This window comes from Coloeus monedula, assembly GCF_965178545.1.
Source record: "Coloeus monedula genome assembly, chromosome: Z".
Lineage (NCBI taxonomy): Eukaryota > Metazoa > Chordata > Aves > Passeriformes > Corvidae > Coloeus > Coloeus monedula.
The window spans coordinates 73,438,777-73,454,729 of record NC_138822.1 but is presented as its reverse complement, the minus strand read 5'-3'; the positions used below and the strand labels follow the sequence as shown (position 1 = coordinate 73,454,729).

Here is a 15,953-nt window from a genome sequence, read left to right as displayed (position 1 = left end):
GTATTAGGCCTTTGGCTAGAAGGAATAGTTTTACATACCAGGTCAGCTGTTGGAAGGGGATCAACATTACTGTTGCCTGTCTGGTTATGATGGCAGCTGTAGTAGACATAAAATGAAAGCCTTCTGGATAAGGTGCACAACTGACCTTTTCCCAAGGGGAATAACTTTTTTGTAGCCCTAAACAATCCATAACAAAACCTGCTACACTGGTAAGTCTCCGTACTACATGTAAATGCATGAAGGCTTCCAAACCATTAAAACAACCTGAAACAGTAAGTGAGAAGAAACTGAGCACATGAAACACTTTTGAAGATTGAAATAAGGCACAGGACAGCTTCATTTATCAATTAACCTTTTAATTTTTATTACATAATGTATAAACACCACTTGGAAAAAAAAAACCAGCAAAGAATAACAGGTCTAGTCTAGCAGAACACAGTGTAGACTGGCACTAAATGAAAATACCATGGACTTGACTCAGCAGGTAGAACGGGTGCAAAGATCACTGCCAGTCCATGCAGATTAAATCAGTGTTAAACCAATACTCAGTCCTGTCCTGGAATACTGTCTACCAAGTAAGCTGTCTGTACTGCAACACTTTGTAATAAAGGATCCTTAAAAAGGGTCCTACAGCTCTTTAATAAAAAAAGGTAGCGGCTTACTATTAATTATAGATTTCTGAATCATCCTAATCAATTTAAGTGTTCACCAGTAAATGCTTTGACAGAACTGGAATTAAATAGAGACAAAACCAGTAGAGGCCACTCATGAGTAGGTCAGGCTTCCATTTTGCTAAGTTAGGAATCTGACTGTGAAAATTTACTAAGTCCTAATATCGATCATACTTTGGGTCTGAAAACATTGCCTTTTAGTTTTGACATTCATAATAAGGAATGACAGGCATATTTTAGAGGTATGCTTACTGATCAGACTAATCAGTCTCCATAAAACATTTCAGCACACAAATGTTTAAATAAGCAGGGGATAAGATTTCTGCCATAGATTTGCTGTGCAGGTGTTCAATACCTAAATCTGATCAAAGAGTGCTGGAGTCCTAGGAAGTAATAAATTAGTGTTAATGGCATTGGTGGGGTTGGGGTTTTTTTGAATCCTAACAGCATATTGACTATGTACTTGACACAGGCACATAATAAACAATCCTTAACTGGTTACAGATGGAGTGAGAATAACTAGAACACCCTAGTCTGTGTGCACACAACTTTTATAAAGATTAGTCTTTTGTGTCTTTACCTTTAGACAAGCTTTGCAAGTTATTTTAGACAATAAGGGCTTTATTCTGGTAGTTCCTGAGCTTACCAACTTTTGAAAGCTTACTTGGCTACTTTGATTTTCCCCTCTGGGTCTGCAGTCACAATAACCAGACAGTGTAAATAACTCTGCAGCACACTTAGAAGGTGAAATGTACACAGTGATAGATTACTCAGAAATCTCCATCAATTTCATATTTTCCTAAAACTGAATGGTCTGGTCAAATCAATAGGCTCTAAATTATGTTTTGAGTTCTATTAACTCTAAGTCTAGAAGGAAAAAACCCTTTGTCCATTTCCTCCACCAATAAAAAGCAGTTTACATTCTGCAAGTGGCAAGAAATAAACTGATTGGCCACATGGGAGAACATTTCCATTAGACCTGAGAACATCTGTTAAAGAAGTCTCTTCGTTCAAAAGTCATTTGAAGAAAACTCACTCTTGGAAACCAATCTGTAGTAAACAAAACATACTATTTTCAAGTCACGTAGCAGAAGAGTTCCTGCTGTAGGAGTATTTGTGTTGTCAAATTCTGCTTCCTTATCTCTGCAATTATCAGCACAGACTTCAAAAGGCAGTCACAGTTCACAGTTTCTCTAAAACATTTAAAAGGTGACTTGCTTTTCTTTAATCAGAGGTTTTTTTTTTTCTGTATCAACTTGATTACCTAATATGAGCAGAGATAAGTGAAATTACTTTATTGTCATTTACATACCAGTAGAATTCAGCATAGGACTGGAAATTTAAGTTTTCTGGAGAAGGTAAAAAAAAACATGCTGGGAAAACTGGAAGACATAGGTATTAGCTTGTGGTCCAACTCCTAGTACCCAGTGTATCTCATTCTTTAATTATAAGAAATTCAGAACCCTAAATTCCAAACCATTCAACTTAATAAGGCCAAATATATTTCTTAATGATAGCCACTTACATACACTAGTGTCACTGATAATCTCCTTGCCAGCTAATCCATTCAGTGAAGGAATTTATCTTACTCCAACATGATTTCTATAATTTGTATATTCCTGATGAAGGGCTCAAAAAAAACCTTTGGGTTTCAAGTCCCTATCTAGCCAAACAAAAAGTAAAAGCTACATCATTCAAGATGTATTAAACCAGACTTTTACTCTTGATGTAAGTCTACAAAGTAGAAAAAAATACTGGAAGAACAAAAAAAATTGCCACAAGTTGTATGAAACTACAAAGTTGTACAATTTTTGAAAAGCATACAAAAGGTTTGTATTATCATTTCTTTTACATCAACATCATGGTTTACCAAAATCTATATATCCTTGCATCAAATTGCTAGATTGACAGTCAACTTTTCTACAAAAGTGTATGTACGAAGTATTTAGTTTCATCAGTCCCAGACTGTTACTAAAAAAACTGTACATCTGAATATTTAATGCTACTGACTTAATACTTGAACCCATTCACCTGTGTTTACAAAGCTTTCATGTTTGCCTTACAGGTTAAAATGTCAATTCTCACTGAAGTTAGAGGTAACACTTCAGACATGTTTTACACTAGATGCAAAAAGAGCTTAAATATCAGGCTAATGTTTCCCCAACCCAAAGGAATGAAAAGCATTTCAAGCTTCCTCCAAATGCTCTTGCATCCAAAAAGGCCAGCTTCTAATATAATGCAGCATTGTGATATCCCCATGGTTTCCCTCTATGGATCCATAAATGTTACAGCAAAAGACATCAGGGTCCTTCATTCTTCCAGCAGAACAGTGCACAGTGAATCCTCTGTGTCAATCAGTATCGAAGCTATTGCCCCATCATTGAATTCAAAAGATGTTCCTCCATCTACAACCATACAAGCATCCCAACAACGGGAACGGACACAGACCCTGCAGAAGCCCAACAAGTAAGTTATCACAAGACAGCTTAAAACTTCAGGCATTTCACACAAGCACTTAACAATAAAACTGGTTCTGGGACTTTCTTTTGCTTGGGCCAGTAAATGCTTAACCACCATTTAACATTGTACTAAACACTCAAACCCCCTGTGTGCCTCAGTGCTTTGTATGGACTAAGCAAAGAGTCCAGAGAGGACTGAGGGATGTACTCAATGGAGCCTACTGCTCCCAGAGTCTGGGAACAGCCTATAATACAATACTTGGTGTTGAAGCTTAGATGTAAGTTTTAATGAAAGCTACTGATGATCTCATTTAACTGTGATTTACTTCATCTCCACAGAAAAGCTGACAATTAATTTAAGATTCTACTAAGTGGTCTTCATGTTATGTGAAATATACATTTTCAAGTAGCAATGCTTGAGATTCAAATAATTTGGACATTAATATAGTCTATTTTGTTACATTAATCATCAGAGAGAAGGGAAAGCAATAACAAACACAAAGCGGAAGGTCAGGATGCTTGCCAGGCAACTTCAAGAACTGCAGCATATTACTGTCAATATTAAGAGTCTGACTATATCATATTTAAGCTAAGAAGTTTAAATCTAAGCTTATAAAATTTAAGGCACCTCTTTTAGAGCTGGACAAGACAGAATAAAGAATTTGGCTCAGAGCTCCTTTAAACATTTCTTTTGATACAAAAGGTTGAATTCACATTTAAATAAAACTGAAATACTGTATTGCTTTCAATAGTTTCTATGTTATTGTTTGCATGTTCAGTTATTCTGATCATATAACTAATGGCTGTATGTGTTTATATTTAATTGTGGCAAGCTCCATATATCATAGATTCATTTAGATTGGGAAGGATACGCAATATCATTGAGCTCAACTATTAAACAAGCATTACCAAGCCCACCACTAAACTATATCCCCCTAAGTGCCATGCCTTACAAGTATTTTAAATACCTTCAGGAATGATGATTCCACCACTTCCACAGGCAGCCTGTTCCACTGCTTTATAACCCTTTCCATGACGAAAATTTTAATATTCAATCTAAATCTCCACTGGCACAAGTGCCCTAAGTTAAAATGATGAATTACCAAATAATTCCATTTGGAAATGCATTTAGTCCAACCTTCTGCTCAAAGCAGACCTTACTTCAAAGATGGGTTAGCTTGCTTAAGGCCTTGCCCAGGCAAGTTTTGAGTCTCTCCAAGAACAGTGATAAGACAGTCTATAGAGACAACCTGGCAACCTGGTTGACTGCCTGACTATTCTCACTGTGAAAATTTCTTCTTTTTTTTAAATCATCCTATAAAATCATGGGTGTTTTCTTATACTCTGCTCAGAAAGGAGCTTAACTCAAGTCTCCTCTGTAACCATCCTTTGGTAGATGAAGGCAGTAATTGAATTCCCCCTTAGTCTTGTCTCCTCCAAGATGAACAAAAGCACTGTTTGAGTCTTTCCTTTACAAACCACGTGTTCTGGCCCCCTCATTCCCCCAGTGGCCCTTCCCTGAATTCACTCCAGTTTGTCAATGTCTGTGTCTCATACTGAGGGGAATGGCATATATCCAGAACTGGGCACAGTGAGATTCTTTTACTCTGTGAGATTGTGCAGGGATCAAACATTAAAAAGCCGTAACACAACTAGGAAACATTTTCTTCCTGCTGTTACAAGAACAATACTCAAGTCACTCAAAGAACTAACTGGATGTTGAAACACTTCAAGGGAAAGTCCTGCCCATACTTTGACAGATACACAGAATGAAGTAACTCTTCACTATTGCAGCCAACACTTACTTTGAAGAGAAGCCACGCTGACGGCTACTTGAGAAAACTCTGTTTACAATAGGCTCTCGAACACTGAAAAACATCTTTGGTTCCTCTGGACTGTAGAGCAGAGACTCATTGTAATCATTTGTTACTGTAAGTAGAGGAATCAGCCATTAGTTTTTCCAGAGAAAATTAGTTACTCTCAGAAACACACATTCCTCCATGGAAGAGTGGCTTCTCCACCAAGAAGGAATATGATGTTTAACAGCCTTCACATGCAAAAAAATTACTTTTAGAGAAGAAGGCTTTCAGTTCTACTGAATGATGAACACTCAAAAGTTCTCTTCAGGTGATTAAATATTAATTGTTTCAAATCTTAGGAGAACTGAAATTCTCCTGAAGAGGATATACAGAAGTCTAAATAAGTGCTTTCATACCAAGTAAAGCATTTTTTGCTAACTGTGCCTAATTAATGTCTGTAAGAAAGACTATTACTGCAAGAGTGCTAAAATACTGAAAGCTGAGTAGTACAGAATACAAACAAAATGAACTGGCCAAAGATACTTTAAAAGAAATCTTGCCTTCTTCACTAACCTTTGTGTACCAGTTCCATGTTCAATGGCATATTCAAACTTCCATGCTTTTTCGCTGTTGAGCCAAGAGAAAGAGCCCCGATTAGATAGATGTATCTTTATATAAACTTGGCTAGTAATGCCACGTTGTTCACTCACCCATCTTAAGGATCTCTTCAATAGCTTGATGTGCAACCTTGTTAATATTATAGGACCTAGACAGAGAAGTAGAAGTCTTGTTTACTAAGCAGTACAACTTACGAGAAAAGCCGAGCAAAAACAAAACAGAAAATCTTGCACACTGATGAAAAACTAAATTCAACATCTGGGGAGGAAAAAGAATGGTATTAAGTGTGAGCTGATACCAGTTTATTTTAAAAAACAAGTCTTAAATCAACTCTTGATTTGGCATCTACCTGTGACCTTGTAAACCTTAAAAACCCATTAAGTCAAGTCTTGAGGAAAGAAGAGCATGGGATGTAGTCTCCTTATCAATAACCTTCCTGCCTTAAAACCCCAGTAACAGCTGAATAAAGCCTGCATTAAAAAACTGAAGCATGACAGTTCTAAAGATTGTGTTCTTATCCAAGGGTCTATCCAACCCCTGCTAATTAATTTTCTGTTAGCTCTCATTTATGAACCCAACACTTCTTTAGAAATACTTTGTGTGTATTTATATCCTAAGGTGTGGCCTTGACTATCACAGAACTGGTGTATATAGAAAAGGAGCAGTCAGATCAGACACTTCTGCATTTGACACACTTGGATGATCAAGTTAACATAGCCTCAGTCTGGACTAAGTCAAAACCCCAAAAAATGTCTTCCACCTCTGCCCAGGCTCAAAAGGGAGTAGGTGCTAATCACAGCCACTACGCAGCAGTACGGTGAACATCTCAGATGCCCAGGTCTCAATACAGCTCAAAATCCTCAGTCCAGCACTGTCATGGCAGTAAAATGCCTCAGACTGCAATACAGATCCTCTACACACCTATCAGACCACAGAGCTGCTGACCATGGTTGTCCAAGGCTCTGTCTGTTACACTTACTGCCTACCTGCAAGCCTGAGCAGATGCTATCAAGATATCCTTTTACCCAAGTTTTGGCAGCTACAGAAAGTACCTGGACATTTAAATGTCTCTCAGTCCCAGAAAGTCTGAAGTTCCAGGAGAGCACCTAGACAACCGGTTAAGGAAGATCACTCCTCTGAGGCTTGGCCTCAGTTTACAGAAGTCCAGCAACTCATACTGATTGCTGCAATGGAGAGAGGCAATCCTGGAGTTTGGTTCCTGGTTCTGGGCTTGCTCAGCACCGTGTGGGTTTGCTCAGCACCGTGTATAAGCAAATGAAATGTGTAAGAACAGCAGTAAAATAAGACTGTACTTTCCCAAGGTATTGAACACTAGGGAAGTTTCCCTAGCACTCTGCCAATTTCAACCTTGGCAGGCTCCAGGACTAAGCTATGCTGCCTGAATACGAAATTCTGAATTACAATGAAGAGTAAAACCCAGTAACCATGGTTACAGCATGAATACTCATTTTTGAATTTCATTAAAAGCTTCTGTTTTAGTTCATCTTAGCCTGCCACATAAACCCAGTGCCTATTATACAACTTTTAACTGCGAGCACAAACACATCTCTCACATCTCAAAACTAAATTGATTAGACTTACATGCAGTACTGTGGCACATTTAAACTGAAGTTTATATAATTTATCCCTCTGATTAAGCTAGCATAGTTCTGTGTAGATATGGCCATCTTTGTTTTAAGGGGAGTATTTTGGCAAAGAGATTGTCCCCTGTCAATTACGTATGAAAGAAACAAGAGGCTTGAAAGGAGAACTGGCAGTAGATGTGCCAGAGAACACTTAACGCTGCTTCCAAGTACATGTTTTCCCATTCTTCTTAGAGCTTAGATTTTATAAGTTTACTGAGCTACATCATCTAAGCACTCTAATTTTAGCCAACAAGAGTAGTTCACAGATCACTATGAATGCTGTCTGCAAGTCAGAGCAGAATCTCTTTCCCTCACAATTCCCAACCATTCATCTTCACATGTGGCATTCATCTTTCACTGAAATTACACCTAAGGCAAACTTCTGTCTCAGTGCAACAGCTCCTCACCCTTTCAAGACTTCTCTCCATACCCACAAGCAATGAGTGCTCTGCTCTTCTCATATACTTGTAACAGCCTTGAGCCATACTGACAGTGAGAATATTTGACTGACTTACCCATAGTCCAACAGAGTCTCAGTAAGGACAAAACGAATGAGCAAAATAGGCTCATCTAGCTTATCTGAAATTATATTTTATATCAAAGCAGCAACATGTACTCACCATGCTTTTGATCCTGTTCCAGTACACACATTAAGCCCTGAACTCTTCTGTTTTTCCCAAGGACCATCATCAACTGATATTTCATAATAGGAGGCCCTATGAAGCGAGAATTTAAAACTGGGTTTGCAGGACTTAAAGTTCTCCCTGAATAAGACAGAACACACAGCCTTATCAGGCACATAACAATTTAGATTTTCATATCTGGATCACAGTTTCACAGGCTTTGTACAGTGTTTCCAATTTGACAGCCACTTCTGGTTTACTATTTTAGAGCAGTTTTTATAATGGACTAAAATGATTTGCAGCATTTTAAGGCACTTTTTCTGCAGTTGCTTCTCATATTAATTTATGCTCTGTGGTTCATCTGCAGGGCTTGTTAGACTTACAAATAAAACTATAAACAATTACCATCCTGTCATAACTGTTGCACAAAAACTGTGGTTATGCTATGATTGGGTCTCATTAAATTATGTCAAGGAACACTGAACATTTCAACATCAGTAAGTAATAGCATGATTGAACCTGAATTCTTGATCACTTCAGCAATCAAAAATCCAGTGATTCTTCATGAATAGCTTTACACAATCAGCAGGCTTACATTTCTCTCCTGGGCAAATTAATCCTAAAACTCGAATGTACTAGGTCTTGATGTACAATCATCTCCTGCACATTACTGTTCATCTATCAGGGGATTCCAAGTGTTAGGCCTAGAGACCAAAGTTTCCCTCTCCAAGCTCTACAAGAACATACAAGAGTATATTTATGAACTAAACTTGTTGATATTCATAGTGACTAATTCAAACAGTGTGATACAGGCTTCAGATTAATAGATGCCCTGTCAGAAATACCACATTCACTGTTTTATGCATGACTGAGTTTCACCTTTCTTAGTAAACAGAACTTACTGAGCTATTATTTCAGTCTGGATCCACTAGAAACACAGCTCTCGGCTGTTTGGTGTCAAACAGTTTATACTCTCAGTAACTTAGGGCATGTTGTGTCATCACTCTTGAGAAGATGGGGAGATTAGAGAACTGGAAGTAGATTAGTACACAGGTGCACATCTTGAGTCAGTTTAATGTAACTTTTGCAAGCTGGGTAGAACAGGTTTTCTGGGTTTTTTTTCTTCAATTTACCTCTTTTCATCACTGACATGCAGAATAAGATCTTAGAAGAATCTCCTAAAATTACTTTGTCTAAATAAACAGCAAACCTGTGTATTTGACACTGACAGAACATTAGTCTATGACATTTAAGTCTTCAAGTGTAAGGTCCTATTAATGCCGTAATAATTTCTAGAGGTTTGTTTCTACAGGTATTGTGTTCCTCAATGGTTCTCAAATACACTGGAGCCAAGAGCACAATGTACTTGTGACACTCATAGCATTGGAAAACAGCTTTGTGTTCCTCTATCACTGCACATTAAAGAAACTCCTTAAAATATTGATAAAATTAGGTTTGATTTAGTAGAAAGCAGGATTTTTATCTCTCTGAGATTAATTCCTTCTGCCACATGCTGAAGTCCAGACAAAAAATAAAGCACTCACAAAATATTTATACTGTTTCCAGCAGCAATCAGTGTCCCAGGCACTGTACAAACACAAGCTGTTAAAGTCTAAAGTGGCTTTTCTGTTGTTGTTGTTTATGTTTTTTAAAGATAAGCAATAAAGTGAAAAGAGATACAAAATACAGTAAAAGTTTGGTCAAATCCTGACTAAGGACCATGTCTTTTACTGCGGCCCCAGTCATATTCCCCATGTTCCTCTTATTGTTTGGCTGCCAAAAATGCATTGATCTTCAGGACAGAAAGGACAGTCAAATGTATCCTGAATAAGGCAGTACCATGATTTGATACAAACTCATTTCTTAAAAGAAGACAAGATGTATTTTCCATCAATAACAAGGTTTCTGCCAAAGGCAGGCTGACACCTTTGCCTCTAAAGACAGAAAGGCAGAAAAAGGAATCATGCTAAAACTTATTTCTACTTGGTCATGCTAAAAGCTTATGAAGAGATACTTAAGAAGATATGCAGGAGAGGAGGCAGTTTAAGAACTATTTAAATCATCAGTAAAAGGGAAAGAAAACAGGAAAAATGAAAGAATGATGAGACGAAGTAGAAAACCCGAAATTAACACTACAGCACTTACATCTCTGAAAATACACTTTGTAATCAGCAATAATATAATCAGTGTTAAATATTTATAGAGTAGAACTGAAATTTGACAGTAAAATCTCATCACTGACTGTCTATTGCAATGTCATAACAAGAAATTAAGTCAATTGTGCCTTGCTGCAACAACAATTAAAACACACCTGGATGAAAGAGATTCCCCAATGAAGACTTCATTGAGTGCTCTCACTGGTAAAAGATGTGGACCAGAAATATCAGACCCTGCAGATATCGAAAATAAGAGTTTTGAATCATGGATTAAAAATACAAAATTTTAAAAAAACGCTCACAATTTATTGGAGGACAGATTCTGCTGCCTGGGTTTGTTTTCTAGACCTCATGCTCCATTTTCTTCAAACTTATTTTTTCACTGATTTACTCTGTGGTCAGTCACTGTCCTTTACTGGAGACAATAAACATTTAAACCAAGGTCAGCAATGACACTTAAGTTCAGACACTGCTTTCCCTGAAAAGTCACGGGCAGCCAGGCAGAATGAAGTCTTCTCTTCTGTCAGTCACTCTTCCAGCCAAGTTAAACTCACCAGCAGTGACTTAACAGATATTTCTGAGGAAGTTCAGAGAATTAGACGTCATACCACAAGGCAGTTAAAGTGGATTAACAAACTGTTCATGTTGACAAGGACTTCTTAGTGAGCAAATGCAGTACTGGACACAGGTTAGGCACAGAACCATGCATCTTCAACGCACCATAAAGAAAAGAGTTGGAAGTGTTCAAGAATTACCTACAGACAGATTCTCACTTCCAATGTCTTCTTTGCTTGCTGGTAGTCCAAGACCAGCTTTTACAACTCTGAATTAACCTAACTTAAAAGTTAGCATGTGTACACACATACACACACATACTCAAGTAGTTACAGTACCTTGATAGTAGTACAGTACTAAGATCAGGTACTTTGACAGAAGGTATTTCAAATACTGAAACTTTCACAAATCTTTATCTTCTATTCCAAGTTATCATCACAAAGTGATTACAATCTTGTCAGATTTTAACCTACTTTGATCCTGGAATCTTTCATTTATGTGAGCCCTGCTGTGTTGCTCTTGGCTTAGCTGCTGTTCATGTAAATCCACAGGGGTTGTGTTAATTCCAGTTCCTTCAAGATACAGTCGGATTCTTTGCCGCCACTGCCACCTAAGAGAGGAGAAAGAAGCCCGCATGAGCAGCTGAAATATTAATTACAAAATTAAATAGGATCTGAAAGTCTTCACTCTCAAAGCAGAACGTCTTAAGATCAGAAGCTAAATATATTCAAAGTCATATTTCAAGTATTAGAGTTTCCACTATGACTTCTAAATTTAAAAAGTTAATTGTACTAAATTGTCAACTCTTCACACTTACGAATTTGCTACCTAATGTTTCTTGCATGTGTAAAAATGTGCAAAATAAGAGGACACAGGCCAAAAGTAGTCTATAAAAATCATATGTAACAACTCTCCTTTTTAGGCATGTGACCCTAACTTGTGAATGAATTACTGATGCAATGCTTAAAGAGCTCTCAAGAATTTATACAGCAGTACGTGCCATACTTTTAACATCTTTTGTTTGTATTTGTCCAGAAAAGCAGCTCTATGCGTCCGTTTATAAATAAGGCCCCAAGTATCCTCTCATTTTAACAAACGCTCCTGACCTAGGAATTTAGGGTGTTAAAGAGGAATTCATTTGAAGCAAGAGAAGGATATAAAAGCCATGTTACAACACTCCGATTTTTTTACTTTTCCCTAATCAATTCCTTTTTTCCTCTTACAACCTAAGAGATGTCATAAAACAAAATAGCAATAGTTTTGACTAAGAAAGCAAATTACAAGTGAGTGCTACAAGCACATCTTTTCCCTGTTCATACTGTTGGTATCCATGTGACAGTAACCAGTTTTTCCTGAAATTACATGAGACTTATGCTTTATATGACTACACTGCTAGTTTTTCCTCATTGTCATCTTTATAGAGCCTCATTTACACAACCTATCTGCCCTTAAATTCCAAATATGATTTTAGGTAGTCATGCAGAAAGCATGCAGTGAGTATCACTATACTAGCCTCCTTACAATGTTCATGGCTAGAACATGTCACATTCCCTACAAATTAGAAAATGGGACTGTACCTCTATTATACCCCTATTCAGAGAACCTGTTACACCACTGACCACCAAGAAAAGAAACACCAGAAGCCCTTCCAGACAAGGATTCAGTTACTCACCTATTTTGAAGTTTGCTTAGGGCCAAACAAAACTAAGAACTGTCAAATCAAACACCTGCTTGCATCCTTGCTTAAGAATAAAGTTTCTATTATTTCGGAAAAATAATTAGGGAAATCCTTTCTGTTTCACTCTGGTGAGGTTTCAGCTCTATAATGAGCAATAACAGGAGTTCCAGCAACAAAAATACAATTTTGTTTCCAGCAAAACATCAAAACTGCCAAATGTCAAGGGAGTTTATCTGCATAAACACAGAGTTTTATTTAAGCAACTTAGAATGATGGAGACTAAAAAGTTTCTGTTTTCTAAATCTTAGAGTATGTGAGTGGAAAGTTCCTGTTCTTTTAGCAACATATTTTTCAACATATTGAAACTCCTTCAGTTATTTATCCTGGCAACTGTACTCATCTCATTTCAGAACTTTTCTATGGCACAAATACAGCTACATTTCAAGCTACAAATTTAATATGCTAGAAGTATAAACAAAAATCAATTGCTATATACTTTCACATGAGTGACTGATTTCTGTTTGATGGTTTGCCATCACAAAAGTATTCTGGAAAGTTATTATATACACAGAACAATGTTCCTTTTTAAGTAGCTATTAAAAACTCTTCCCTAGTCTGTCCTTAAAATTCAGCTTGCTTCTTTTTAAATCAAGTAAGATTGTTCTGTTTAAGAATATCTGGTACTGAAAACATCAAGCTATATTCAGCATGAAGAGAAGTTCTGCCTTACACTAATCTGTTAACTAAATTTAAGCCACTTTATCTCAATCACCAAAACCCCAGAAGCAACACACTGACCATTTCCTAACTGAATGTGTTTCACTAGCTTCTATTCTTATGTATTGTATGTTTTTGAATCCTAAAAAATATGCAAACCAATATACTCCTTACAAGGATGCAGTTCCTTATTTGTGAATTTACTAAATCAGAAGTGAAAATCTATTACTGCAGGTCATACCAGAAGATTTTTTGCTGGAACTAGTTTTATCATTTGTATTCCAATCTCATTCTTGACCACAAACTCATTTTTCAACATTTTAAACATCTACAGAGAATTCACAATCTGAGCCATTAAGATTTTACTAAGCTGCACCTGGTCCTTAGGAATTGCACATGATTAGGTGTTTTCCAATCCCTCTATGTTTTTGAAAACCAAAGATCAGTGAATCCTACCTGAACTCACCACGATAAAGCTTCTGTAGAGCTTCAGGAAATGAATGTGTATATCTCACAGGCAAGCACAAGTGACCCTCTGATCTGGTAGCAAAAAATGACAATGAAAATGACAGTATTACTGTTCAGATTTGGTACCTTTGGAAAACAAAACAAAACAAAGTAGGTCTCCCTTTGTGTTACATCTAGCTATGCTACACTTCTGAGACCTTTATGAATCTGTACTATTCTTGCACAGTAGCACATCAGCAACCATACACTGCTTTCAGCTCCTGGAGTCTGTGGGTCAGACAGGATATTTCTCCCACACTTCCCCTAAAAACTGTCTGTTCAGCTAGTAATCCTGCAGGAATACATAAACACTAATATAATTCCTGTCACCATTCTTAGCAAGCTATTTAAGCTTAATAAACCTGGCAGGTGAGAAAATTTCCTCCATTTACAAACAAGTTAGCAACACAAACAGCTAAGCAACATGCCTAAGATGAAAAGAATCTCATGTCAAAACCAGAAGACTAAACACTGCTCCCTTCCTTGAGTAATATGTGACAATTTAAAGGTACTTGTTATTTGAACCCTGCTAGTCAGGCTTGATAATACAGAATAGCTACTCAGAGCATTTGAAAAGTTTTGGAAGAGAAGTAAGGTATGAAAGGAATTAAACCTTTTGACGACCACTTTATGTACTGGGAACAAACTGTCAGTATCAAAAGCAGAAATCTAAATGTAGACTTCTCAGCAGGCAGAGCCTTGTGAATTCGGAGTTTCATCTGCCATCCATTTGAAGGTTATACCAACTAGGCAGTACGAACACACTGCATCCACTGAGCTGTAAGACTGATATGGGCAGGTGGGTGCAGCTTGTGCAGAGTTTATAATAGGACAACTAAGTGCCAACAATTGGCTCAGGAGACTGCGTTTTCTGAGGTATCACATGGTTTACATGAAGAAACCACAGCAAACTTCATCTGAGGCTCTACTGGATCCACCCTCTTCACAAAGAAATTATGTTTCTGTGTGTTCAGGCACCACACTTAGCTGCTTTTATGAAGTCCTGCTTCCTGTCTAAATTCTATACTGCAATCCCTAGCCTCAAATTCCTGGTTAGTAATTCAACTTAGCTAGCTGCAAGCGCTGTTACACTGGTGTGTGAGAACAGTTATGGCAGTGTAACAGTTATGCTTACCCAATACTAAATGTCCTCTCAGATGAGACAGGATAACTTGCTGTGGAAGCTTTTCTGAAAAAACAACAGGTTGCCTTGGTATCTACAACCCACTAAAACAGACATTTATGCTGCCAAACACTACAGGTATGCCTCATGTACCATGGAAACAGATGCACAGTGTGCCTAATATTAAATAAAGCTTTGCTTTCCCAAGTATGTTTTTACCTTTCAGGATCAGTATTTATGCCGATGACTGGTTTAAATTTATCGAAGACCTTACTGGCTGCCAACAACATCGTACCATCACCTACAGAAAAGACAGACCAAAAGTTAGTTTCACTTCACATTCTAGTACCAGAATGTACTCCAGCATTATCATTATGTGCTTTTATATTAACAACAAATCAGGCAAGCTGGACAAAAATACAATGAGACAAAACTACTGACACCTTTCAAATAGGAGTAGTGACAACTGAATTCAAGATGGCAAACATAACTGGAAAAAGTACAACTTATCTGATAGCTATACATGCCCAGGCAATTGAATGTGGCAGAAGCAAGCTTTAGAAGAGATTTATGGAAATTTCTGTACTTTTACCAGCAGGTAAGAGAAATTCTTTAACAAAAGTAAATTTAGAAAGTATTGCTAAACAAAGGCACAGGAGACAGGAAACAAAACCAAATGTTACTGTGAATCACATAAAAACAATGACTTCAGCTTCACCCCAGCTGCCCTCCTAGAAGGCAATTTAAAGGTCTTATTTAGCCCCAAATAGGGATACTTAGAAAAGAAGTCTTAGGTATGTAGAAATCTTGGAAGTAGAAATCTTTAAATGTACTGGCTTCTCCAGATATTGGTATTTTCCCCTGTCTGTTAAACAGAAGACAACTATAACCTCATCCACTCTTTGCACAAAGATATAAGCTCTGAAAAGCACGAAGACATAAGCTCTGAAAACCTCAGATCATGTATCACTTCCCAGCTGCTTCCCTCAACCATAAAAAATTTTGCCACAGACAAACTGGCACTTTAGAGAAGTTCTTTGAAATCTACAAGAGTGTATTAGAATGCTTCAGAAATATATACATAAGCCTTTCTACCCATGCTTCACAGTGACCAGTACCTAAGGGCAAACTGGACTAGTGGGAAGAGAGAAAGCTGTGGTCAAGCCTATTTGCCACAGATGAGTGAGCCCAGCAACACAATGCTGTATTTGCAGCATATCCCAAAAAAACCCACTGAATGAACGACTGCAATCAAATATTAAAAATAAACAGTCAGGTTAGTTGCTCTGTTGTTCATCTGAAAAACACTTATCAGTGGCACAAGATGCTCAGAAGTTGCAGACTTTTACCTGTACCATCCAACTTGATACGCCAGTCACTGGATTAAGTGTGAAAGCAAGA

General features: G+C 37.4%; 1 protein-coding gene across 3 annotated transcripts in view; it reads right to left on the bottom strand.

Annotated features, from left to right (window-relative positions):
* Window positions 1–388: 388 nt before the first annotated feature.
* The window catches only part of NADK2 (NAD kinase 2, mitochondrial), a gene marked incomplete at its 5' end in the record, with an annotated part of 32,420 nt that continues 16,855 nt past the window's right edge, over window positions 389–15,953 (bottom strand). The window contains 10 exons of one of the 3 annotated variants that reach the window (XM_082301194.1): window positions 389–3,120; window positions 4,936–5,059; window positions 5,503–5,556; window positions 5,640–5,695; window positions 7,814–7,957; window positions 10,128–10,206; window positions 11,001–11,137; window positions 13,379–13,462; window positions 14,772–14,853; window positions 15,902–15,930. In XM_082301194.1, coding sequence (XP_082157320.1) covers window positions 2,982–3,120; window positions 4,936–5,059; window positions 5,503–5,556; window positions 5,640–5,695; window positions 7,814–7,957; window positions 10,128–10,206; window positions 11,001–11,137; window positions 13,379–13,462; window positions 14,772–14,842 — 888 coding nt within the window. In that variant the 3' untranslated portion in view covers window positions 389–2,981. The remainder of the gene's footprint in view (window positions 3,121–4,935; window positions 5,060–5,502; window positions 5,557–5,639; window positions 5,696–7,813; window positions 7,958–10,127; window positions 10,207–11,000; window positions 11,138–13,378; window positions 13,463–14,771; window positions 14,854–15,901; window positions 15,931–15,953) is intronic. The other 2 variants (XM_082301193.1, XM_082301195.1) reach the window with 2 other exon arrangements.